A 27,429-nucleotide genomic window follows, 5' to 3' on the forward strand; every position below is an offset into this window, starting at 1 on the left:
TATGTTTGTGACTGCCCTTATGCATATATTAAAGAATTGGAAATCCTCTTCATCATTGGATTATACTTTTTGGTGGAAATCTTTGTGTATGTATCATAAATTTGAATCATATGCTTATGAGAAGAAAAATATTGCTCGACTATCCATGAACATGACACTATGCAACTCGCCTTGGAAATTCTTAGACTCCTATGTTAGTTCTATTTCATAGACACTCCTGTCTTTCTCTCTATCTCTTTTTCTCTTTACTTTCTCTTTTCTCTCCTTCTTTCTTTCTTTACTGTTTTCTTATAAGCAGTCCAAGTACTTTGGTTCTATTAGAAGATTTCAAACCTAATTATAATTGATTGTAGTTACTGCTGTGTCACACTAAATGTTATAAGTTTCGAGATCCCAGTGTCTTACATATATCTGAAAATATATTTGGACTGTATCTTTTCATAAAACTTAATAAAAAAATATTGAACTGAAAAAAAAAAAGAGTGTTATCTTATTTCATTAAGTGCCAGTTTGCAGAAATGAAATTATATGTTTTTGACATTGTTTCAGAGCACTGATTGAACTATATCCATGTCATTCTCGGTTGGGTTGGGCTGAGAACTTTCAGCACCCCCTTGTATTGCTTCCATAGGAAGGTCAACGAGGGTTGGGAGCAAAAGAATTGTTTGTGTTCTGCTCCTATCAGACTAAGATGAAGGAGGAACATCAGGTGCACATTTACCAGCATTATAATATGGTGAATCAGAAGATTCTGGAGTTCCTCAATGAAGAGTAAAGCTCAGAAATTGTGATTCTTCTCAATATAGGTATTCACCGCAAAAAGGAAAACACAAAAGAGAATGGGGAAGAGACACAGCACATCAGCCTCAAAGACAATCAGTTTATTGAAGACATATAAATAGCTAAAAACATATATATTAAAAAAATGCAAGCCTATTGGAGAGTCTTTTATCCTTTTCTGTACTGGACCCCAACACGGTCTGTGTTTCGGTTTGGAAAGCCTTCCTCAGGCGTATGCTAATAAAATCTATGAAATAAAACCAACAAAAAATATAAATACACATTCATACAACAGATCAAAAGGACAAAGGGAAAAGGATAATCATGAATGGACAATTAAAATGTAAATAAAGGCTATATTTACACATTAATATACACATAAAGATATTAAAAATTATATAGCAAAAGCTTGCAGAATAAAAATATCGCCATGAAAACAGCAAAACAGAAATATCACCAATTAAAATGTGGACATGCGCATCATTGAAATACATATACATGAGGTGAAAAGATATCAGAATCATACAAAATGTACATAATAAAAATGTGTGTAAAAAGCACTGAACGATGACACATAAGAATGCGCATTAAAGATCACACAGAAGAAACCATAATGTATAACCAAATATACCCAGTAGATGGTGCCAATATACTTGTAAATACTTTATAGGAATGCTATAAAACAAAGGATCGTATAACTTGTAAAGCAAAAACAACTTATGAAGCAAAAGAAAACTTCAAACATGAGTACACAAGGTGCTTAAAACATACTGTATAAAAATGCCAACGTGCATATCTACAGATTCTATGAAGAAACCTGGATCACACCATATACTTGCTTCATAAGTTTTTAAACAAAATAAAGAAAAATCTCACTAAATCATAAAATAATTAATTATAATAGTGTGGGTGCTCAGCAAATTATAACCACCAAGTAAGCAACAGTTGTATAATTGTCACATCGTAGCACCAAGTCACAAAAAAAGGTAGGGAAGCTGTTCATAAGATGTTGTTAAAAAAAAAAGTGATCAAAAGAAATCAAGTTTCAAGTTTATTGTAGTTTTGATTTAAACGCAATATCAAGTATTTTCAATGCGTATAACAATATTAAAAATTTGGGGGAACAAATAAAATCAGTTGAGACAAAAAACATACAAACCTATCCATAGTTAATAAAGATACATAAGGAATATAAGGATAAACTACATTTGTTTTTAAAAAAAACGAAAATAAAAAAATTTGGGAAAAGAGCAACATCAGGAAGGGTATTAAAAAAAATTTTACTGAAACTTGGTTTGGAAAAAATGTTTAAAAAAAAAAGACAATAGGAAAATCAATATGAAAAGAAAAAGGATCTCTCTCTCTATATATATATACTGTATTCACTTTTTTCAAATGTCATGAATACAGTAATTCGCATACACTCAGAATTGTGTAATCTGACCAAGAACCGAAGCTCCTATAGCCAGACCCACTGCCCAATCACTGTGTATGGAATGGTGACAAACAATAAAGAGTATCTATATGGTAATTATTCAAAAATTATTTGTATCATTCAGAAAATATGTGTGTTTGGGGTTGCCTCTCCATATCCGAGGAATTTACTTTTTGCCGCATTTAGTTGCAGCTTGTTTCGGGTCATCCAGCTTTTTATTTCTGAGAGGCCGTGGTGTAGATTGGAGATTTGAATATTTAAACATAGTTATTCTAAAAGCATAATAATCAAATAAAAATATTTTTAACTGCTTGTGAAATAATAAATACGTGGAAATAGATATGATAGAGTGAGGTTAGGCATTCTACACAGTAGTTACCTGAAAAATGTACAAGGAGTTCAAAATACGCTTGTTGTGAACTCCTTTAGCAGGAAGCAGTCTTAATAATCATAATGACTGAAAAATATAAGAGAATAAATCAGTAATGGGGACAGGTACATTACCATATAGAACATGGAACACAATGTAAGCTACGTTAAAAGAAATACGTGTTTTTCACAGGAAGCTAATGTAAATCATATAAAAACCTGCTGGATGGCTGGTGGGTACACAGATCGCCTGGCGTGAAGGTGGAGGACCCCACACGTCACCTAGGCATCTCAGAGACCTGGTCGAAGGAGGACAATTAATGGGACACTGTTACCAGGGTAAAATTATATTGCAGTGATACTATGATAGAATAGTTCAAATTCGAAGGGGATATGCTATATCAGTGGTTCCCAAACCTGTCCTGGAGGACCCCCAGGCCAATCGGGTTTTCAAGATAGCCCTAATGAATATGCATGACAGAGATTTGCATATAATGGAGATGCCAGGAATGCAGATCTGCTCCATGCATATTCATTAGGGCTATCTTGAAAACCCGACTGGCCTGGGGGTCCTCCAGGACAGGGAACCACTGCGCTATATGATAAAAAGGGAATTGAATCAAACAAAATAAACATTCTGCTTGACATAGAGTGGAATTCATATGGATAGAAATTCCATGCATGAAGGGAAAGAATATACAGCTAAGGCTGTACTACCATGCCCCATGACAGAATGAGCATACAGATGAAGAAATGTTTACAGAGATGAGGAAAACTGGGCAACAGTAAAAAAAAAAACTGGCGATTTCAATTACAACAAACAAATACATACACTTTCTTCCTAATTAGCCATTAATCCACCTTGCAAAAATTAATAAAGGGAAGAAAAAGACCTCAGTTTGGCTTAATGGGACATAAAAGGCTCCACACTAACACACAAAAAATCCAACCAGATAGAACCAGGCACATTAATCCATCCAACAAAGGTGGAGGAAAAGTCTCAGATTTAGAGACCCCAAGGGGTTTGCAAAACAAGGCAGCTTACCTTCAATCGCAGGCAAAACAAACTCCACCAGCAAACCTGACATTATCACAGTCTTCTAACAAAAAGCATCCTAATCAAAGGCATTTTTTAATAGTCAAAAATATTTTGGAATGAACAATTGCTGATTTGAGTGTGCTGCCTGCTGAGCGTTTATGCACTTGTGTCCCACTTCCAATCATTCCAATGATAGGGCCTTGAAAACATGTTTCCCCATTCAACAATACTCCAGGAGTCAAGCAGTAGAATAGCAGTCCCTATCCTTCCCTGTTTCCCCGAAAATAAGACCTATCCCCAAAATAAGCCCTAGCATGATTTTTAAAGATGCTCCTAATATAAGCCCTAGCCCAAAAATAAACCCTACTTAAGTTCGACCACCGCAGCAACCCTGACACTCCCCGACTCCATATTTGGCGGAAAAAATCAGACTCATCGATTCAACAACCCCCGCCCTGGTAAGACCAGACATACCTCCGCTCTGAGGCCTCCAAAAGCAGAAGTGCTCTGAATGGACTGCTTTGCAGCCTACCCCGATGGGGCCGTGCCTTCCCTCTGCTCTCTCCCATCCTTCTGTGCAACAGAACCCCTCTGACTCTAACCCACCGTGAGACTGACATACCTGCACTTTGAAGCCTCCAAAAACAACAGCAGCAGCGCTCTGAACAGGCTGCTTCACAGTCTCCCCCCCCCCCCAGGGCCTTCCCTCTGCCGCATCACTGACACTGATGTCAGTCTTTCTGTGGGAGGGAGAGTCGGTGGGGTTCTGCTGCATAAGGGGATGGGAGGGAGAGATAGAAAAATGCTGCAGAGGGAAGGCACAAGGTGTTGGGTGAGAAGGGAGGAAAGATGCTGCATGTGGGTGGGAGAGAAAAAACAGAGGAAGAATTAGGGTGGAGGAGAGGAAAGGAGAGATGATTGTTGTACCTGAAAAAAAAATAAGACATCCCCCAAAATAAGCCCTAATGTGTTTTTCAGAGCAGAAATTAATATATGACCCTGTCTTATTTTCAGGGAACATGGTAAATTAAAAACTCACTGTACTCCAGAACTACAATTGTTTTGATTGCTTTTTTCTAATCATAGAAGACATAGGTAAAAACAACTGTAGAACTTCCCTATCATCCCCACACTTTCCCAGGCTTCTCATGTTCAAAGACATTAAACTGCAGCACCTGTGAAAATAAAAGGTCTGTGATCTACAGTTGATTGAATTTTCCTAAAGGAGATGAATACAGACCTGAAAAGCACAGGTATGAGAAGATACAAACAGGTTGCTACTCTTGTTATCTAATCTAATCTAATCTAAACCTTAAGTTTATATACCGCATCATCTCCATGAGAACTTAAAATAGTGGGTAGAGAAGAAGAAAAAGGATTACATGAACTTATGTGTAGAAGGGGGGAGAGAAAGGGGGGGAGGATAGAGCTACAATTTGCTGAAAAGCCAGGTTATGCCTTGTCAAAAGTCCTGTTTCTAACACTAGCACATTGGGATACTATCACTCACAAGACCAGTTTCTCCTGTTCTTACCCCATTTTGGAGGATTACTTGTATTATGCCCTCCCCCACTAGTTACATCATATAAATGACGTCCATGTGAAGCACTGTTCTCACTGCTGAAATCCAGACAAAGTGAAGCCATGGAAGAAACTAAGCCTTCTCCACGCCTGGATGTGGCTAAAATAAAAGGGATTATGCTCCAAAAACTTTCCTGTGAGAACTGGGAAAGGATCTGGAGTTTCCAGGCTCAGCCAGATGACCTCCTCATCGCTACCTACCCTAAAGCAGGTAGTTCCTTCATGGATCCAAGACACCACTAATACAGAAAGAGCTCTCTTGTACCTATCTCCAGGGCCGGATTAAAGGGTAGGCCCAGTAGGAACGGGCCTAGGGCCCGCTGCCGGAACCACCCTTCCTATTCTGCCACTGCTGCTTTTCTTAACCAGCAGCAGCGACAGCAAACCTTTAAATCAAGTGTCCAACCCGCGGCCCAGCTTCTGCTCCCTCGCGAGTCCCAACACGGCCTTCTCCCTTCCTTTCTTCTGTGCCTCCCTTCGGCGCATGCTTCGTTTCTGGCCGGCTCCCTTGCTGCCTGCTCAAAGCCACGGGCGCTGGCTCCTCGCGCGATCCGTGGCTACGTCGGAAGCGTTCCTTCTGACGTCAACGTCAGAGAGAAGGCTTCCAACGAAGCCACGGATCGCGCTAGAAGCCGACGCCCGAGGCTTTGAACAGGCAGCAAGGGAGCTGGCCAGAAACGAAGCACGCGACAAAGGCAGGCACAGAAGAAATGCGGTTGCTACACAGGGAAGGGGGAAGAAATGCTGCTGCGGCACAGGGAAGGGTGAGTGGGGATAAATGCTGCTGCAGAGGGGAGGGGGATAAATGCTGCTGCTGCAAAGGGGAGGGGGAGAAATGCTGCTGCTTCATAGGGAAGGGTGGAGGGGAGAAATGCTGCTGCTGCACAGAGAAGGGGAGAAATGCTGATGAAGGGGGGAGAAATGCTGTAGCTGCTGCTGTTGGACAGGGAGGGGGAGAAATGCTGCTGCTGCTGCACCTAATTGGGGAGAGAGAGGGAAGGAGAAGAAAGGAAAAGGGAGAGGAACAAGAGATGCCAAGTCTATGGGAGGGAGGGAAAGAAAAGGAGATACCAGACCATGGAGGGGGAGGGAGAGATGACAGGGCATGGGGGAGGGAAAGGAAACTAAGGAGACAAATGCCAGACTTGGAGGGAGAAGAGGTGCCAGAGCATGGAGGGAGAGAGATGCCAGACCATGGGCTGGAGTGGGAAGGAAGGAAAGGAGAAGAGAGAGATGCCATAGCATAGGGGAGGGGGTGGAGACAGAAAAATGGAGTGGGGGTGAAGCTGAAATGAATCATGTATAAAGGAGAGAAGGAGCACAGGATAGAGAGTTTATGGAAGGAGCATAGAAAGAGGGAAGATACCATGTGGAACAGGGAGAGGATGGACAGTGGATGGAAGGGGCAGAGAGAGAGAGAGGGCAGACAGTGGATGGAAGGGGCTGATGCATAGAAGACAAGAGAGTGAAGACAAGATGATTAAAGCAGAAACAACAAAAGGTAGAAAAAATATTTTTTTTTGTTGCTTTAGAATAAAATAGTATTGAAGTTGTATTGATAAAACTTTTATAAACAGAAAATAAGGTAATCTTTTTATTGGACTAATTTTAATACATTTTTTACTAACTTTTAGAGACCAAAACCCCCTTTCTCAGGTCAGGACAGTATAATGTAATAGCAGTATACTATATTGACCTGAAGGAAGCTATGGCCTCTGAAAGTTAATTGAAAAATGGATTAGTCAAATAAAATGGTATATTCTTATTTTCAATTTTTGTTTTATTTCTATTTGTTAATTTGTTAAGTGGTGATTGTTTGCCAGTTTCTTCAAATCTACATCTGCTATATTTATATTTTGCAGAGCATTAGGGGGCTATGTGTCATTGTTTCTGTGGTGTTTCACTGTATGCAGTTTGGCTTCTTGGCTTTTTGACTCTAACTCATGCTAAAGAAATACATTCTTAAAACAGGTAACATACCAATACTTGTAAAAAAAAAAAAAAAAAAAAAAAGAGACCTATTTATCTACTCATCCCAAGGCAAGTTAATCGCTGTATACCCTCCAAACCCATATAGAAACCTAGTGACCCACACCTGCTTCTATGAAATCAAAAACCAAAAAAAAAAAAGACCCTAAAATATCCACAGAGAAGAAAATCAAGAAGAAACCAAAAGAAATTCTGTGCAATTCCACAGAGCATAGCCAAAATACAGAGACAAGGCTCTATGTCAAATCAGATAACACGGAAGTGTATGCTTTGGCTACTGCAGGATTTTATGGTGCTATGGAAGCTTCCATTGACAGAGCTAACACTCAGCAAAGTATGTATGTATTTATTGGGATTTATTAACTGCCTTTATAAAGATTCACCCAAGGTGATATACAGCAGGTACAGCAAACTTACTATTTTATTAACAGTACAAGAATAATACAATGACTAAATATAAACATAACTACAATCAGACTTGGAGATGGCAAACTGAATCCTAAGAAAAGGAATAACATAATCCAGTCTCAGAAATATAAACATTTAGCAGCACTATAAACATATAACTGCAATGTGATGTCAGCAGAATACAAATGATACCATTATAGGCAGCTTGGTTGAGCATTCATATAAAATAGAAATAAATATTTATATCACAAATTTCTGTCCTCATCCCTCTCTCTCTTCTATATTTTCCTGTAGGAACAACTTGGATTCAAGAGATAGTTGATATGGTAATCCATGGTGGAGATCCAGCAATGTGTCAGCGGGCACCCATCCATCTTCGGCACCCCTTTATTGAATTAAGATGTCCAAATATTCCCTCAGGTAAGTGTAAACTAGGCATCATTTAATAGGCAATGAGTTCAGTTAACAGGCTTTCTGGTAAGCACTTTATACCAATTAGGTGCACCCCTTCCTTTTCACTTGGGATAGTGACACTGTATTATAATGATCCATGCCTGCATTGCCAGAGGTTGTGGTAAGAGCGGATAGCGTAGCTGGTTTTAAGAAAGGTTTGGAAAAGTTCCTGGAGGAAAAGTCCATAGTCTATTATTGAGAAAGACATGGGGGGAAGCCACTGCTTGCCCTGGATCGGTAGCATGGAATATTGTTTCTCTTTGGATTTTGGCCAGGGTGATCTGGATTGGCCACCATGAGAACGGGCTACTGGGCTTGATGGACCATTGGTCTGACCCAGTATATGTTCTTATGCTAAGACTTCTGTGATTTCATGGTGTAAATCAGTGTTTCAAGATCTGCCTTTCAGGTTTAGAGCTGGCAGAGGCGATGCCCCCTCCAAGAATTCTGAAGACTCACCTCCCTGTCCAGCTGTTGCCCCCCTCCTTCTGGGAGAAGGACTGTAAGGTAAGAAGTGAAGAGAGTGCTGAGAAATGAAATGGTAAAGAAGGGCGGTCTTGCCTAAAATTTTATTACACAACAGCTATATGCACAGAAGGAAAGGTGTCATCTTCTCTTCTATTGTTCTCTCCTTTTCTCCCTTAGATAATTTATGTTGCTCGGAATGCCAAAGACAACCTAGTTTCATACTACCATTTCCAGCAGATGAACAGAGCACTGCCACACCCTGGCACCTGGGCACAGTATTTTGAGAAGTTCCTGGCAGGAGAAGGTGAGTGCCTGTGACTGAGAACTGTTTTAATCTCTTTACCTTGGATAAAGCTTTGGCATCAAAGCTTAAAGATTATATCACAGCATCAATTAGAGGATCACAGACAACAACTGATTTTCTCTCCAACCCTCTTTCAGTGCCCTGGGGTCCATGGCATGATCATGTGAAAGACTGGTGGGAGGCAAGAGAGCATCAACGTATTCTATACTTATTCTATGAGGACATGAAGAAGGTATGAAGCATGAAGATCATGTGCTAGAAGAGATTTGTGATTTGTCAGACCAATCAGTTGTTTCACACGGAAGTATTGGAACTTCCTGAAGAGTTGTTACCACCATTTACACAGGTCTATTACCTTCCAAATAAGATTCAAGACCAACAACAACAACAACAACAGAAAATGGGACCTGATTTAATGAACATATCTAATATTTTGGAAATGTCTGATAGAGAATTAGTGACCCCAGCCACTTTACTTTTGACAGTAGCTCTCGCACCAGATAAAAACTGGTTGCTGAGACTTTTCTTTAAAAATAAACAAAAATAATTTTTAGGTTGTAAAATTCAGATGTTCCCAGATTTGGCAAGGGATACACAGAGAAGGAGATGAGAATTCTTGCTAAGGAAACCTGGTGTTATATCTCTGGGGGCGACTTTTTACTTACGACATCCATGCAAATGTGTTATTAATTATCATTCTCATAAATATGTTTTCTTTGAGCCATCTCAACTGACAACTTTTCTTTCAACTGCATCTCTGGAGAAAGAAAGTGCTTAGTTTAAGAAAGGGTGCTTTAATCTCATTCAACTAGTTATTACTTGGTTTATATATAATTACTTTGATTCGCCTATTTCCCCTCTTGGATCTTATTGAGGACTTGAGTAGAAATTTATGCTTATATTTGATATTTCTTTATATATGTTTTCAATTGTATTAATTTCATGCTGAATTTCCTTTCTGTACAAGTTTTATGCTTGATTATATTGAAAAATTCAATAAATATAAATTTTTTTAAAAAAAAGTTGTTTCACATGACTTCCCTTTCTGTCTTGCATCAATCTTTCTGATGGGCAAAGGCAATTTTGTGCCAGGTCACTGACCTGGAGCCTTTTTGCATCAGCAGCCTGTATGGGCCACAGAGACAGGCAATATTGGTGATCAGTGTAAGTCAAAGAACCATGAAAAGCATTAGCCACCCCCCCAAAGATCAAATGAAGAGGAAGCAGTGGACCACAGAGACAAACACATTAAGATAATGGGAGACGTTTGTCTAAGACAGTTCCATACCACTATACTGGATTCTTCAAAATCACCCTAGCCAATGAGGCGTTATTTGTCTATTTATTTTCTTTATAACTGGATAAGACTTCTCAGTTTGCAAATAAGCAAAATATATATCTGACTTATAAAATAAGTACGGTGTTCACATACACTCAGAATTGTGAAATTTGACCAAGAGCATTAGCTCCTATAGCCAAACCTGCTGACACAGTTGAAAATTAATTGAGCACTTGAACAGTATGTTCTTTTCAAGCTCTTTTTCAAAATAAGTCATACACAGTGATGGGGCGGTGGGTTTGGCTATAGGAGCTAATGCTCTTGGTCAAATTTCACAATTCTGAGTGTATGTGAACACTGTACTTATTTTATGTCAGATATATATTTTGCTTATTTGCATACTGAGAAGTCTTATCCAGTTATACAGTAATTATTTGACTTCTTTGCCCTTTAAGCTACGATTACACACACCCTCTACTATATTCAATATTTATTTTCTTTGACAGGATCCTGCTCATGAGATTCAGAAGGTGATGACATTCCTGGAGAAGGATCTGGGAGAGGATGCTAAGGAGAAGATCATTGGACACACCTCCTTTCAAGCTATGAAAGAGAACCCCATGACTAACTACTGTGCTCTTCCCTGGTTTGATCACTCAGTTTCTCCATTCATAAGGAAAGGTAACATCTGCTGGCCTTTAGACATTTCTCACCTCTTTTCAAGTTGGATATAAGCAAAGAACACAGCATTACTCCCTGGTGGGACTGGGCATCTGAATGGAAACATCACTCCTAAGGGGACTGAATTATGGGAAAAAACAAGCACATCTCTGCCCTAAATAGAGTTATCAGGGCTAAGCCTCTGGTAACCATTCATATCAAGAACCGAGAAATCAGGACAAATTAATTCTAAATTAAAGGCTAACCGAATTTTGGGTTCAGTTTATTGAAACAGGGCAGAAATCTGAGATCAGGTTTCAGCTGAAATTCCAGTGCATTTTCGATTGAAATCTGAAATTTACTCCTCCTCCCCTCATGATCACTCCCCTCCATTCCACTCACATGCCTTCCAAGGGCCTACCCAGGGGCAAGAACAAACCCATTCATTCCTGCCCCATACCACTGCTTTTCATCGCATTGGCTGCCAAGACTTCCTGCAGCAGCCTTGTGAGACTGCTGTGGGAGGTCCCAACAGCCATTTGGTTCCATTTACAAAATGGCTCCTGGGACCTCCCATGGCAATCTCACTAGCTGCCATAGAAATTTCAGCAGCCATTGTGATGGAGCATTGACACAGGATAGGAATAAGTGGTGTTTGATCCTGCCCTCAAAGACACCACTAGACAACCATGTCTTCCTAAGGTAGGTAAAAGGAGGTTCTTCAGGTGAAGTGGGGATATGATCACATGGGAGGGGGCAAGGGGGAATGCTGGCAAGTATCAGTTCAGGAAGGCGGAGGAGTTTCATTTACAATTTTGGTTTCTGCCAAAACCAAGCAACCAATTTTGGTTGCAGATTCCATTTTGGCAGAAACAGAAGATCCTGAGTTCAGTCAGGCTCTTTTTCAAATGGAAAAGTTGCATCCTACCTCTACGGTCTGCTAGGAAGTAAAGAATCTCCCAGACCTGCCAATTTACCCATTTTTAGGAGGACATTGTAGACCAGTTCCAGATTTCTAACAACACTATCTGATGCATTCAGCACTGATTTCACTGAGTGTCTAGAATCAAAACCAGGACCAGCCAAAGGTCTCCTTCCTGGAACTGGTAAACTTGACAGCTCTGGTCACCAGCCAGCCCCTATGTTGCTTCCTCGAGAGCATGGATAAAGATCATGTCCAATATTCCCTTGAGCCAGGGAACATGGATAAATTGTCATTCCTGAAAACACTGTGTAATAATGATAATAATAATAATAACTTTATTTTTGAATATCGCCATACCCCGAAGAGTTCTAGGCGGTTCACATTAGTTAGACAGAGATTACAAGTGGTTACATATCAAATTGATCATAGAGTTGCAAACAGCAAGGAGAGAGTAGTTACAAGTGGTTACATATCGAATTGATCGTAGAGTTGCGAACAACAAGGAGAGAAGTAGGGGGGAGAGGAGGGAGACGGGAGAGGGGAGTAGATCAGAAGGGGGGGAGGAGGAGGATAGAAAAGGGGCATTAAGGGTCTTGGTCTCGAAATAGGTGAGTTTTGAGTAGTTTTCTAAAGTCGAGGTAGTTGTAGGCCTTGAGGACCATTTGGGCTAGCCAAGGGTTTAGTTTGGCGGCTTGGAAGGCATAGGTTTTGTCGAGGAATTTTTTTGAGTGGCATAGTTTTAGGGAGGGGAAGGCGAAGAGTTGAATTTTACGGGAGTTCTTGTAGTTCTGGTTAAGGGTGAAGTGGGGGGTAATGTAGCTTGGGGATAAACCAAATATTGTTTTGTAGCAAAAACAGGCGAATTTGAACATGATTCTGGATTCTAAAGGGAGCCAGCAGAGTTTGTGGTAGAAAGGGGTGATATGATCCCATTTTTTCAGGTCAAATATGAGGCGGACAGCGGTGTTCTGGATCATCCTTAGTCTCCTGATGGTTTTCTTTGAGGAGCTCAAGTAGATGATGTTGCAGTAGTCCAGTATGCTGAGGATGGAGGATTGTACTAAGAGGCGGAATGAAGAGTCGTCAAAGTATTTTTTTATGGTGCGGAGTTTCCATAGTGTCGAGATACTTTTCCTGACTGTGATATCAGTGTGTTTCTCGAGGGATAGATGTTTGTCTAGTGTTACACCCAGTACTTTTAAAGTTTGTTCGAGGGGGAATGTGGATCCTTTTACTTGATTGCAGTTAAAGTGCCACTCCCATTACCTTTATGTTATGAATCATAACAAATATGTCTAATCTACCAGTGTGGTATACTAGGCAGCAGATAATATCACTCTTGCCATTACTGTGTGATAGAGACTGAATAAAGTGTTATCCATAGTCCAGCTACTGAGTGCTGAGAAGCTTGAATAAAGTGCTACTTTTGCTATGTACTATGGAGTGTAGATAAAATCTTGCTGTTTTTACTTCTGTATTTTAGGGATGATAGACAAATTCTACCCTCCCCCCCTTTTTTTTTTTTTTTTTTTTTTACAAAGCCATGCTAGTGGTTGCTGCTACAGTAACTACTCCAAAGCGCATAAGGATTTAAAGGGCTTCAGGGCTTTTATTGCACAGCAGCTGCTAGCGTGGCTTTGTAAAAGAGGGGGGTTAGTTAGTTAATTGGTTTCAAGTTTATTTCATATTTGATAAAATTGCTTTTTCAAAGATTACAAAGCGATGTACAATAAATAATTTTCAAAAACGGGGGACATACAATGTAGGGATAGACGTGCACTTTAAGTGGAAATCAGGGAAGAACTACAATTTAATATAGGAAAGAGAACAAATAAGGATAGAACAATAGAGGTTATAGTATACTAGTGTTTAAGTCCGTTACATTAACGGGTGCTAGAAAGATGTCTGTCTGCATTTCTTTCTTTTTCTCTCTCTCCCTGCCCCATCTATCTTTTTTTCTTTCTTTCTTTTTCTCTCTCTCCCTGCCCCATCTTTTTCTCCCTCTCCCTTCCCCATCTTTTTTGTCTTTTTTTCTCTCTTCCTGTCCCGTCTTTTTTTTCTTTTTCTCTCTCTCTCTCCCTGCCCCATCTATCTTTTTTTCTTTCTTTTTCTCTCTTTCCCTGCCCCGTCTATCTTTTTTTCTTTCTGTCTCTCTCCCTCCCACTTTCTTTTGTCTCTCTCCCTGCCCAGACCCTCCCTTGCCCTTTCTTCAATCCAGTTGTGGCCAGCTGCCCACACACACCTGCCCAGCTACACACTGGGCAAACGCGTCCTGTCTCCCCTCTGGACCCCGTTCGTTCACCCTTGGTGCTAGATTTCCTCAGCACCCTGAGGTTGTGGGTTCAAACCTACGTTGCTCCTTGTGACCCTGGGCAAGTCACTTAATCCCCCCATTGCCCCAGATACATTAAGTAGATTGTGAGCCCGCCGGGACAGACAGGGAAAAATGCTTGAGTACCTGGGAGAACGGTATAGAAAGAAAAAAAAAAAATTGCCGCCTGATGCTGCTCCACAGGAAGCTCGCGAACTGTTGGGCTATGGCGAGCCAAACCCAGCCCCAGCATGCACTTCCGCACTTCTCCGCGCTTGCAGAATCAGACTCTGTGAAGGCAGAATTACTAAACCAATACTTCTGTTCAGTGTTCACCCGCGAAGAGCCGGGAGCTTGTCCACAGCTGCAGACGGGAGATAACCGGAAAGACCCGTTTCAGGATTTCGAATTTACGCCCAGTAGTGTCTACGGCGAACTTTCAAGACTCAAGGTAAACAAAGCCATGGGACCGGATAACCTACACCCCAGAATACTCAGGGAGTTAAGGGAAGTCCTGGCAGAACCATTATCTGTTCTTTTCAATCTTTCCCTAAGCACAGGAAGGGTCCCCTTGGACTGGAAAACAGCCAACGTAATCCCACTCCACAAAAAGGGCTGCAGGACAGAGACAGCAAACTACAGACCAGTGAGTCTCACGTCTATAGTGTGTAAACTCATGGAAACACTGATTAAACAGAATCTTGACACAATCCTAGATGAAGAAAAACTGCGTGATCCACACCAACACGGGTTCACCCGGGGTAGATCCTGCCAATCTAATCTGATTAGCTTTTTTGACTGGGTTACCAGACAACTGGACGCCGGAGAGTCACTGGACGTGGTATACTTGGACTTCAGTAAAGCATTTGATAGCGTCCCTCATCGAAGATTACTGAACAAGCTGAAATCGATGGGATTAGGAGACATTCTAACTACATGGGTTGGGGATTGGCTGAGCGGTAGACTTCAGAGGGTGGTGGTAAACGGTACCCCATCCAAAGCATCGGACGTGATCAGTGGAGTGCCGCAGGGATCGGTCCTGGGTCCGATCCTATTCAATTTATTCATAAGAGATATGACGAAAGGACTTAGAGGAAGGGTATCACTGTTCGCCGACGATGCCAAACTTTGTAACATAGTAGGCAGATGCTTATTACCTGATAATATGACACACGACCTACTACTGCTGGAAAAATGGTCAAAAACTTGGCAGCTAGGCTTCAATGCTAAAAAATACAAGATAATGCACTTGGGCAGGAGAAACCCCCGTAGAACTTATGTACTAAATGGTGAGACCTTGGTTAGAACTACGGCGGAACGCGATCTAGGAGTGATCATTAGCGAGGATATGAAGGTTGCCAATCAAGTGGAGAAGGCTTCCTCCAGGGCAAGACAAATGATGGGGTGTATCCGTAGAGGTTTCGTCAGCAGGAGACCTGAGGTTATGATGCCGTTGTACAGAGCCATGGTGAGGCCTCATTTAGAGTACTGTGTGCAGTTTTGGAGCCCACACTACCGAAAGGACGTGCTGAGGATCGAGTCGGTTCAGCGAACGGCCACCAGGATGGTCATGGGGCTCAAGGATCTCACGTATGAAGAAAGACTAAAGAAGTTGCGGCTGTACTCACTTGAGGAAAGAAGAGAACGGGGAGATATGATTGAAACATATAAGTACATCACGGGACGCATCGAGTCAGAAGATGATATCTTCTGGCTCATGGGACCCTCAACCACCAGAGGGCATCCGCTGAAAATCAGGGGAGGGAAGTTTCATGGCGATCCCAGGAAGTACTTCTTCACCGAGAGAGTGGTGGACCATTGGAACAGACTCCCACCCCAGGTGATAAAGGCCAGTAGTGTAACAGATTTTAAGAAAAAATGGGATACTCACGTGGGATCTTTAAGGGAGTAAACTCAGGGGGGGGATACTTGGAATGGGCAGACTTGGTGGGCAATAGCCCTTTTCTGCCGCTTTTTCTATGTTTCTATGTTTCTATGTTTCACTTTCTCCGGGGTGGGGGTAGAGAGGGCTCCTTTAGACCTCACTCGCCGAGGTGGTGGTGGCCCACCCCATCCGTGTACTCTCTCTCTCCTACCTGCCCCCCAAATGCTTGCTTCTCTCACCCACCCAAAGCCTCTCTTCCCATCTCTTCTATCTCTTTCTTTTTTTTTTTTTTTTTAACTCTTTCTTGGCCCTTTGCTTAGATCCTCTGACAGTTGGGAGTGATCTTCCCCTCACTCCATTTTCAGGTGTCCAAGCTTGCTCCAGGGGAATTTACTTTGGGGGGGGTCACAGCCACGGGCATCAGGAGTTTTTGCTGTTGCTTGGGGGGGAGGCAGAAGCCGCGCCCTCCACTGCCACACCCGGAAGTGCTCCTTCCCCCTACTGCTAGCGATTGTTTTTATTTTTTATTTTTGTGTCACCTGGGTTTTTTTCAGCAGACAGAGAGAGGGCGGATGGAGGGCAGCGTTGCCAAGGGAGGGCATTGGGGAAACCGCACTGGCTCCGGGCTCACAGAGTCACTGAGGGAGAAACGCACTAGCTCCTGGGTTGTAGCGTCGCCATGGGAGAGCAAAGGGAAAACCGCTGCAGGCTCCTTCTGTCCTACTGCGTATACAGAGGTACAGAGTTTTAAGTGCGCATGCCTTTCTAGGGTTTTATGATTATAGATGGGGGAAGCCACCACTGCTGCTCAAATTCCTGCATGCGCCGACAGTGTCATAAGCCGCCAAGCGCCGTAAATAGAATACGGCCATGGAAGGACATAGCATCTCTATATAGGAAACTTTTTAGTTTTGATTTAAATTTCTCAAGATTTTTTTCTTCTCTTATCCACGTTAGGTGGGACGGTAACAGAGAAAAGTGTGTTATGTCTGGTATTTAAGGTTCGTAGGGATGGAACAGTAAGTAGGTTTTTATCCTCAGATCGATGGTTAGTTACATTTAAAGGAAAATTTTAGAAAGAGCATAAAAACAGATGGGGATGTGTCAAATTCCTGTAACATTTTTTTAAAAGAATCTGCCAATGAAGAGCTTTTTCTAAAATGCTACACTGGCAATGGCACAGCCAGCCAGCCAATTTTGGGCAGACCTGAGCCCAAACTGGGTGGGTATCTTTTTCTCTTTCCCTCCCCCCCCCCCAGCCTGTGCAGCAGCCTCTCTTTCCCACCCCCAACCCGTGCAGCATCTTCAGGTCACCAGCAGCGGTTCCTACAGGCTGCCAGCGGTTGATCCAGAAGCTTTCCCTGTGACGCAAAACACAAACGCATCAGAAGGAAGACTTTTGGGGCAGCCACCGGCAGTGGCAGCACCTATTTAACAAGTTTCAGTCTGAAATAACAATAGAGCCAACATGGCAACATACATGTGTATGTCTCCCATTGTAGAACGCTACACGTCTGTTTCCCCAAGCTGTCACAGAGCTTCAAAACAGTTTCATATTTGGGAGGGGGGGACAGGGGGGCATTTAAAAAAAACCTACAGATCATGAGAGCGACCTCCCCTAATTTCTATAGTGAAGCACTCCATAAAATGAGTTAATATAACCTAAATGTCCCTGGGACCAGATGTAAATCTCAAAGGGGCCTGCACATATATATTTAAACCGCACACTGGCCCAGACAATATCCCCTCTGCAATTTGAACATGTAAGTCCAAGTTTTCTAAAATCAGATATATGCATCCAATAAAGATATAGCGGAATTAGAAAAGGTACGTAGAAGGTCGATAAAAGGGATGACTTCTCTATGAGGAAAGGCTAAAGCGGCTAGGACTCTGCAGCTTGGAGAAGAGATGGCTCGGGGTGATATGATAGAAGTCTATAAAATACTGAGTGGAGTGGAAAGAGTAGATGTGAATCACTTGTTTACGCTTTCAAAAATACTGGTTCTAGGGGGCATGTGATGAAGCTACTAAGTAGTAGATTTAAAACGAACTGGAGAAAATATTTCTTCACACAATGTGTAATTAAACTCTGGAATTTGTTGTCAGAGAATATAGTGAAATCAGTTAGCTTAGTGGGGTTTTTTAAAAGTTTGGATAATTTCCTAAAAGAGAAGTTCACAGGCCATTATTGAGATGGCTTGGAGAAATCCACTGTATATAGCTAGGATAAGCAGCATAAAATCTTTTGTACTACTTAGGATCTAGCTAAGTACTTGGGACCTGGGTTGGCCACTGTTGGAAACAGGATACTGGGCTTGATGGACCTTCGGTATATCCCAGTATGGTAATTCTTATGTTCTTAAATTCTACTGTATGTACATCCAAGTTGCAAATAGGGCTTCTAAAATGGTGTCTTGCCACTTTTTCTTGCATAGTTCAGTTTACCCACTTGAAAGATATTTAAAAGAAAAGAGAACCAGCTCTTACTCACAATTGCCTTAGAAAGTACAGAGGGCTTATTTATTAAAAGACTTTCCTGTACCTGTAGGGTTTTCCAAAAGACTGTAAAATGTTAAGAAATATACTTGTTTACACGTTAGTAAGTGACATCAAACAGATACATAAAGCCTTAGAGGGGCATAATCGAAAGAAATGTCTATGTCCATTGTGGGCCTAAGTCGCTAGTCGCCCAAAGTCAGCAGTGTCTAAAGTCCATTCTCGAAAAATACATCCAAAATATATATATTTTTTTTCAAGAGTCGTCTAACTGTACATCCAGCTGTTTGATCACCCAGACTGCTAAGTCATCTAACTTTATACCCCATTCTCGTCCAAAAATTCATCCAAGTCAAAAACGTCTAGAAAAGGACCTTTTGGACATGGAGGGGCCAACAAAGCGATGGACTGGACACCCAGACATGGCAGCAGAGTAGTGGGGCACCTTTCAGAGCACTGCTGCGAACTTCACAAAAAGGGTGCCACATAAACATCTCACCATAACTCCCTTATAGGTCATGGTGAGCCCCCCAAAACCTACTAAACCCACTTGTCTACCACCACAGTAGTCCTCATGGCTGCAGGTGACACCTATATGGCAGTACAGTAGGGTTTGGGGGTGCACATGTTCCACCATAAATGCAGTGGTCCTCCTCTCTATGGTTCACTAGCCCACCCCCACACTACTTAAGCAACCACTGTGCTGCTCTACTAGGCTTTGCTATGCTAGGTCCTGATGTTCTGGATGCAGGTATGCACATATTTATTCCGATTTTTATGTTGTGGGGGGCCAGTGATCACTGGGGCAGTGTGTGGGGGCCTGTACTTTGTGTCTGCAGTGCTTATCTGGTCACTTTAGATACCTTTTTGGCACTTAAACCTGGTTTTACATGGCCTAAGTCACAACGTACAAGTTCCGTCCAGGCAGCCTCGTTAAACGTTTGGTTATACTTGCAGTAAGACTAAGTTTAAAAATCAGCCCACATCCCACCCTCACCACTCCTCCTAAAATGCCCCTTTTAGCTCTGGTCGTACAGCAGCACTGAAAAGGCCTAAGTCATTTTTAGATACGTCTAAAACCTGGCTTGATTATCAGCACTTGGACAACTTATCTTACTGATTGTCCAAGTGCCGATTTAGGCCGGTTTTTAGACAAATTTCCGTTTCGATTATGAGCCCCTTACTCTTCCTATTTCTGTGTTTCAGGGACTGTTGGAGACTGGAAAACACATTTCACAGTGGAACAGAATGAGAGATTTGATGAAGATTACAGGACAAAGATGGTGGGAACATCTCTCAATTTCTGCAATGAACTCTGATGAACAGGAGGGGGAGGGAAAGGAAATGAGATGATGGTGCAAGAGAGTGCCTGTTGCCTAATCCGTTATACTGTGAAAACTGTGCACATAGAAAAGATACACTTTGTATGTGGTGTCAACAGATTTTCTGCCTGGCACTGATTGCATAGTGATTTTATGGAGATCCACATTTTTAAATCCTTGTGTATTATGTTATAGACTCCTGACACAGGCTATTTTAGCCAAAACATGTGTTGAGACTAATAGACCTTCGAAGATCATACCAGTGCCCAGGTCAAAAAATGTTTCTACTCCCTCTGGAAACTTTGCACCATTAAACGCTACTTCGACCACCTCTCCTTCCGTCTTCTTGTCCAGTCACTAATCTTAAGTATACTGGACTATTGTAACATCATATACCTGGGATCCTATAAAAACACCATCAAACGTTTAAGAATAGTTCAAAATGCTACTGTCTGCCTCATCTTCGGCCTCAAAAAATATGACCATGTTAGCCCCTATTACGCTAAACTCCACTGGCTGCCAGTGGAGGCAAGGATCATCTTCAAATTCGCCTGCCTCTGCTTCAAAACCCTAGCAGGCTCTTCTCCAATCTACCTATCCGAGCACCTTGAAATTGCTGGCCCCTCTCATACACGAAACACCTACCTGTTCTCCTTTCCTTCCCTGAAAGGCTGCCTCTACAAGAAATTTCTCGACAGATCCCTTGCATTCCAAGCAGGCAAATGGAACAAATGCCTCACAGCACTCATCTCCAATCCCCCCCCCCTACCAAATGTTCATGAAGGCAATCAAAACCTACCTTTATGATAAATTCCTCTAACTTCTCCCCCCCTCTTCCTTGCCTCTTCCTCGGCTCTTGACTTACCTCAGACTCTCGACTCCTCCAATCCTGTCAGCCACCAAATGGCTTAATAAAATGGATCACCCTATCCAACTAATCACCCCTTCTTCGTTACCTCCCTTACTTAATGCCTCTGCTCGGCTTTATCGAACTCCGCAGTATATATCACCGCTGTATGTAACACTACTGTATGAACTCCGCTATATATATGCAACTTACAACAAATGTAACTTCTCTGCAATAGTAACCGACCTGAAGAATAACTTCACCGCAAGTGTAGCATCGCCGAAAATGTAAATGTAGCTATGCCAAAAAAAAAAAAAAAGTGTATCTTCGCTGTAATGTACATCTGTTAACCGCATAGAACTTCCATGGTAATGCAATATACAAGAATAAAGTTGTTGTTATTATTATTATTATTATTATTATTAATAAACATGTGTTGAGACTAATAGACTAATATTAAACTTTTTGTAGACACCTATGGCTTCAGCATGTCTTCCTTCATCACCACTGTTTGCTGCATATTGGATTATTGCATTAGACCTTTTCCTCCCTGTTTCCTGTGATCCTTGTGCATCTAACAGGAAAACACATACCTACTAAAACCAGATGCAGCTGAATACCTTTTGGTTGCCAGGGACAAGCTCCACCCCAACCCTAGCATTTCCTCTTCCCTTTGCTTCTACCATTCCATGGTCCAGCATTACCGCCCTATAAAATGTAGGTGCCTATGCACAAATATGCTCTCCTTAAATAGAAATAGAAATAAAAATTAAACTTGGCATGTACTGCAACACTGGAGAAAAAAACAGAAATGCATTCCCTCTTCTACTGAACAAAATACAAAGTCACCCATGATTCACATTTCCAAAGCTAAATTTAAAATAAAAACACTTTTTTTTTCTATCTTTGTTCTATGAGCAGGGCCGGATTTTCCTACAGGCTAACTAGGCTTCAGCCTAGGGCCTCAAGATCAAGAGCGGCCTACATTCAAATTGTTAGCAAAATTAAAATTACACTATTCTAAAAACAGTGAATCTTACGGCTGTTTCTCAGTTTAATAGTCACTAATTGTACTGGAGAAAGGTCATTTTCAAGACCTTAGTTGGAAACAATTCACAGTAATCGACTGGCAAACCTTCAATTCATACTACAACAAATATACACACTCCCATTGCAAATTGGACTCATGCCCACCAAATATCATGAAAACTGCACCCCCCCCCCCCCCACTTCAAAGCAAAAATGATGACATGGGTTAATTACCTATTATCCTCAGGAAACTTCCCGTCTGAGCAAGGTCATATTATGATCACCCCTATTATAAAAAATGCGAAAGAACCACCTAATTCCCCATCTAATTATAGACCGATCGCCAGTATCCCCTTATTCACCAAAATAGCGGAGGGGCTGGTAAAGGCGGAACTCTCTGCATACCTAGATAAATTTAACATTCTAAGCGACTATCAATCAGGCTTTCGCATGGACCACAGCACCGAAACCATCTTAGCCTCCCTTCTCGACCACCTCCACACGCTCTTTAGTCAGGGCTCAAGTGCCTTGATCATACAACTTGACCTGAGCAGCGCTTTTGACCTGGTAGACCACACCATTCTCCTTGAATGCCTGGCTCACATTGGCATCTCAGACCAGGTCCTTAACTGGTTTCAGGGGTTCCTAAGAAATAGATCCTACAAGATATGCAAGAACAACTCTTTCTCTTATAGCTGGGACAACACCTGCGGGGTCCCGCAGGGCTCCCCCCTATCCCCCACCCTATTCAATATCTACCTGGCCTCCCTAGGTAACCTTCTTCATAACCTCAAGCTCAAATTCTTCATTTATGCAGACGACATCACAATATCCATCCCACTAACCAATTTCTCACAAGAAATACTCGACCACATTACAAACATTCTCAACCAGATTGAACTCTGGATGCTATCATTCAGACTGAAACTAAACCCCGACAAATCAAAATTCTTCCTAGCCACCCCCAATGACAAAATCAAGGAAGCTACAATTCAACTGAAAGGAATGACCTTCCCCCTCGAACCAACCTTAAAAATCCTGGGAGTCACGCTGGACAAAAATCTTTCCTTAGAAAATCACACCGACCTCATCATCAGGAAAAGCTTCTCTGTACTTTGGAAACTTCGCACCATAAAAAAATACTTCAATGACACTTCTTTCTGCCTTCTTGTACAATCCTCCATCCTCAGCATTCTAGATTATTGCAACATCATATACCTTAACGCCACGAAGAAAACAACCAGGAGACTAAAAATAATCCAAAATACCGCCGTGCGCCTCATCTTTGGCCTAAAGAAATGGGAACACGCCACCCCTTTCTACCACCAACTTCACTGGCTGCCATTCGAGTCTAGAGTCCTTTTTAAATTCGCATGCTTCTGCTACAAGGCTGTAAATGGTTCCTCACCAAGTTACATCAACCCCCACTTCAACCTCTATAGCACCAACAAGAAATCCCGTCGTATTCAGTTGTTCGCCTTCCCTTCGCTCAAACTTTGTCACCTTAAAAGATTCCTGGACAAATCTTTCGCCTTCTAAGCAGCTAAGCTGAACCCATGGCTAACACAAATGATACTCGAGGCCCCCACTTACCTCGGCTTTAGAAAACTACTTAAAACCTACCTATTCAGCAAACAAGACCCGAATTGTCGTCCCCCCCCCGACAATAACTCCCGCCTCCCCACTCCGCCTCCCTCATGAGGCCTTCCCTTTTTCCCTACTTTCCACATCCTCTGTCTTGTTCGATTAAAGCTGTAATTCTGATAAATAATTGTAAATCTGCCTGTCTATTCAGATCCTAATCTAATTTGATGTAAACCGCCTTGAACTCGTTGGGTATGGCGGTATATAAGAATAAACTATTATTATTATTATTAAAAATATCAAAAATCAATTAAGAAGCACAATGACCCACACGAGGTTGTCTTCATTGAGTATTTTGTGCATCGAAAATGAGACCTTCAGAAAAATAGATTTTGATGAACTTATAGAAGAATTCTGTGTGAAAAAGTTTAGAAAGAAATTCTTCTAATCTACTATTTCGTTTTAAATGTATACTTGGATTGAATCAGTTCTTAAATAAAATAACTATTAACATAAAATTTAATATGATATACAATTTGATATTTTGTTCCATTTTTGGTTTAGTTTAAGACTTAAAATTCATAATAATTCATACTTAAACTTTAAATGCAAATTATTATGAAATAAATTTATCTGAATTGAATTTGGTTTAAACTTCAATGTATTGAATATATTTAATTTAATTTGATAGAAAATATGATAATTTTTATTGCGTATTTTATTTTCGTAGTCAAAGATTTTCATTATTTGAATTTTGTTTCTTTGTAAATGTTGTGTGTTATGTTTGATTAGTTATTGTTACAAGTACTATATATATTGCTGAGAATAAATGTCCAAATAAGTGTTCTCGACTTTTTTAAATTTATTATCCGTGTCACATTTTTTATAAAGGTTAGTACCAATAACAACATGTTTCATTTAACATATTGATATATATCACAGTAATGATGTATTTTATTATCTCTCATGTAATTTACAAACTTAAAAATGGGAGGTGAAAGGGCCTCATAAGGTGAAAGGGCCTCATAAGGAATAGCCTAGGGCCTCTTTTCATCTAAATCCGGCCCTGTCATGAGCATTTTATTTTTCCAATCATGTTGGTCCTAATTTCTTCAAGGTAAATTAACACTATTCGCCGATGACGCCAAACTATGTAATATAGTAAGTGAATGCAGTTTACAGAATTATATGGCGCAGGACCTGCTTACATTGGAAAGTTGGTCCTCAACCTAGCAGCTAGGCTTCAATGCTAAGAAATGTAAGGTCATGCACCTCGGAAGCAGAAATCCATGCAGGACGTACTTCTTGAACGGAGAAACTTTAACTAGGACTTCAGCAGAACGAGATTTAGGAGTAATCATCAGAGCAGACATGAAAACTGCCAATCAAGTGGAGAAGGCTTCATCTAAGGCAAGGCAGATATTGGGTTGTATCAATAGAAGTTTCGTCAGCCAAAAGCCTGAAGTCATAATGCCGTTGTACAGGGCCATGGTGAGACCTCATCTGGAGTACTGTGTGCAATTCTGGAGGCCACATTACAGTAAAGATGTGCGCAGAATTGAATCGGTTCAGCGGATGGCCACCAGGATGATCTTGGGGCTCAAGGGTCTCTCGTACGAAGAGAGACTGAACAAATTGCAGCTCTACACTCTCGAGGAATGTAGGGAGAGGGGAGACATGATCGAAACATTTAAGTACCTCACGGGACATGTCGAAGTGGAAGATGATATTTTCTTTCTCAAGGGACCCTCGGCCACAAGAGGGCACCCGCTCAAACTCAGGGGCGGAAAATTTCATGGCGACACCAGAAAGTATTTCTTCACAGAGAGAGTGGTTGATCATTGGAACAAGCTTCCAGTGCAGGTGATCGAGGCAGACAGCGTGCCAGACTTTAAGAATAAATGGGATACCCATGTGGGATCCCTATGAGGGTCAAGATAAGGAAATTGGGTCATTAGGGCATAGACAGGGAGTGGGTAAGCAGAGTGGGCAGACTTGATGGGCTGTAGCCCTTTTCTGCCGTCATCTTCTATGTTTCCTGAGCTTCTGCTAACTCTTTCAGGTGGCTGTTGTCTATTTGTTCTCTCTCCTCCTGCCTTCTTCTATTCCCTCACATTTGCTCTTTTGAAATCCACTTCAAACTTACAAGAGATTCAGCAAAATATAAGAATGTGATTTACTGTAGGGAGGGTGATTGCTTTCCTTTGAGGTTCTGCAATGCTCTTATGAGGTGCGGGATGGGGACTATCTGGCCTATCTTCAAGTTCGGCATTTTATGTGCACAAGGAGCTGGGGGGGACAAGACATCGCCTATTGAGGATGAACATTTAGAACAACTTTGGGGGACATTGCAGAGAGTACCCTGGCCCATATCGGTTGTATACCGATACCTGAAGGGCCATGTGGTGCCACAGTGTGCTTTTCGTAGACATTGGGAATGGGATTTGCACTGTACTTTTACTGTCAAAGAGTGGGATATTATTTGTGAGGAGGTGGGCCGGGCTGCTACTTGTGCTTTGATTCAGGAAAATGCTTATAAGGTATTGAGCCATACTTCTGAGAAACTTCACAAGATGTACCCCCTGCTCAATGTTGGCGCTGCCACAAGGCCCTAGGGTCATTTTCGCCATATTTGGTGGGAGTGTGTGGATTTGGTCCCCTTTTGGACACAAGCGATTCACACCTTGTCACATATGTTGGGGGTGGCTGTCCCTCTCACCCCTCAAAGTTGTTTATTGGGGTTGACTAACATTTGCGAGACTAAATGGCAGACTAAGTTACTGCGGTTGGGTCTGGCAGCAGTCAAGTGTCTTATTGCAGCTCATTGGAAACAAACACTGGTGCCTTCTGTGAATGATTGGAGAGTGAAATTATCTATGATGGGGAAAATGGAATTGTATGTGGCTAAGCGCAGAGGGTATTATATGTCTTCCTTGCATACCTGGAATGTTCTGTCCCAGAAATTGGATCTTTAATGGGTAGGGGATGGGGGAATTGAGTTCTTTGATATGTTTTGTTTGCATTTTGGGGCATGGGGGATGGGGGAGGGGTGGTTATATTGTAGAATGGGGGAGCAGCTGAGCTTGGGGGATGGATGGAGTTATTGTTGTACATGGCAGATGGAGGGGGCCATCTGAGTGTGTAAGTCCCCTGTATTAGGGGGTATGGCTGGATGGGTTTTCTATCGGCTGGTAATGGGGTTAATTGGTGTTCCTTGTCACTTTGCTTCTATTGGGATATGTTGCAGGGGTAGTGTTGTACCCAGTTCTGACTTGTTCTGTGATGGGTTTTGAAATGTTGATATGTTACAAAACTCAATAAAAATTTAAATATAAAAAAAAATATAAGAATTCAGAATTAGAATTATTGATCTTTCCCTTTTAGCTTTTTCCTCTCCATCTTTCTTTTCTGTCTCTATCCTCTCTAATTTCACCCTTTTGCTCAGCCTACAATTCTTCATCTCCTTCTTTTTACTTTTCACCTATCAGCTGTCCACCTCCATCTCTTAGGTCCTAGTTCTCTGATTTTCCATCTCGCCCCTTCCCCATTCTCCTATTCTCCTATACTCCTCTTACTACTTTTCTATCTTCTGAATTCTATCCTCTGAATCCTTCTCTCACAACTTTCCTTAACAAAACTCAGGGCCTCTCTCACATATAAAGATGAATGATGTTTTACTGGAGCCTTGGACTGTCAACTGTGGTGTACTTCAAGGATTCCTATTGTCTACAATTTTGTTTAACATTTTTATGTGCTCTTATGGCAGGGGACTACAGGATCTGGAAGTCTGCTTTTTCAGTAATGCAGACATTATTAGTTCCAATTATTTTTATTTTATTTTGATGATCCATACTATACAAAAATGTCTCAGCGTAGTACAGAGGTGGGTTTCTTACCATTTATTAAAACTGAACAAAAAAAAACAAATTTTTATGGTTAGATAACTCATAACAGAATACTCTGAATATAGACTTCCCCAGACCCCCCCCACCCCGAGAATTGAAAAAAAAAAACCGGCTCTGGGACTTGGATCGGGGCAAGGAAGGAGGCGATCAGAGGCGGAGGGGGGCCTAATCACACTAACAGACTGGTTCATCTTCGTGGCGATGTGAGAGAAACGAAGAGCACTGAGGAGCCGGACCCTGGAGAGAACGGTCGGGGCCCACACAGACCTAAACACACGTACGCAAGCAGGCTTCAGCCGCTCCCTGGCCTTTCCCGACACAGGCTACCCGTTCCAGGTCCTATGCACTCAGAGAGGAACG

The 27,429-nt window shown here is 41.7% G+C and overlaps 1 protein-coding gene and 1 long non-coding RNA gene across 3 annotated transcripts; one reads left to right on the forward strand and one right to left on the reverse strand.

The window, feature by feature from the left end:
• Positions 1-498: 498 nt before the first annotated feature.
• Positions 499-5,743, reverse strand: LOC117361580. Its single transcript, XR_004539695.1, has 4 exons — positions 5,406-5,743; positions 2,804-2,883; positions 2,595-2,672; positions 499-1,027 (listed from the first exon to the last, which is right to left on the reverse strand). It is a non-coding gene; the product is annotated as an uncharacterized LOC117361580 (long non-coding RNA).
• LOC117361579 (sulfotransferase 1C4-like) lies at positions 5,219-19,746 on the forward strand. 2 transcript variants are annotated; one of them, XM_033947114.1, is made up of 7 exons: positions 5,219-5,415; positions 7,896-8,021; positions 8,464-8,561; positions 8,700-8,826; positions 8,964-9,058; positions 10,612-10,786; positions 19,589-19,746. In XM_033947114.1, the coding sequence occupies exons 1-7, from the start codon at positions 5,268-5,270 to the stop codon at positions 19,699-19,701; spliced, it is 882 nt and encodes a 293-aa protein (XP_033803005.1). In that variant the 5' UTR covers positions 5,219-5,267; the 3' UTR covers positions 19,702-19,746. The 2 variants fall into 2 exon arrangements, with proteins under 2 accessions (XP_033803005.1, XP_033803006.1); XM_033947115.1 differs by lacking the exon at positions 5,219-5,415 and adding an exon at positions 6,671-6,705.
• The last annotated feature ends 7,683 nt before the right edge of the window (positions 19,747-27,429 follow it).

Source organism: Geotrypetes seraphini, chromosome 5 (genome assembly GCF_902459505.1).
Source record: "Geotrypetes seraphini chromosome 5, aGeoSer1.1, whole genome shotgun sequence".
NCBI lineage: Eukaryota > Metazoa > Chordata > Amphibia > Gymnophiona > Dermophiidae > Geotrypetes > Geotrypetes seraphini.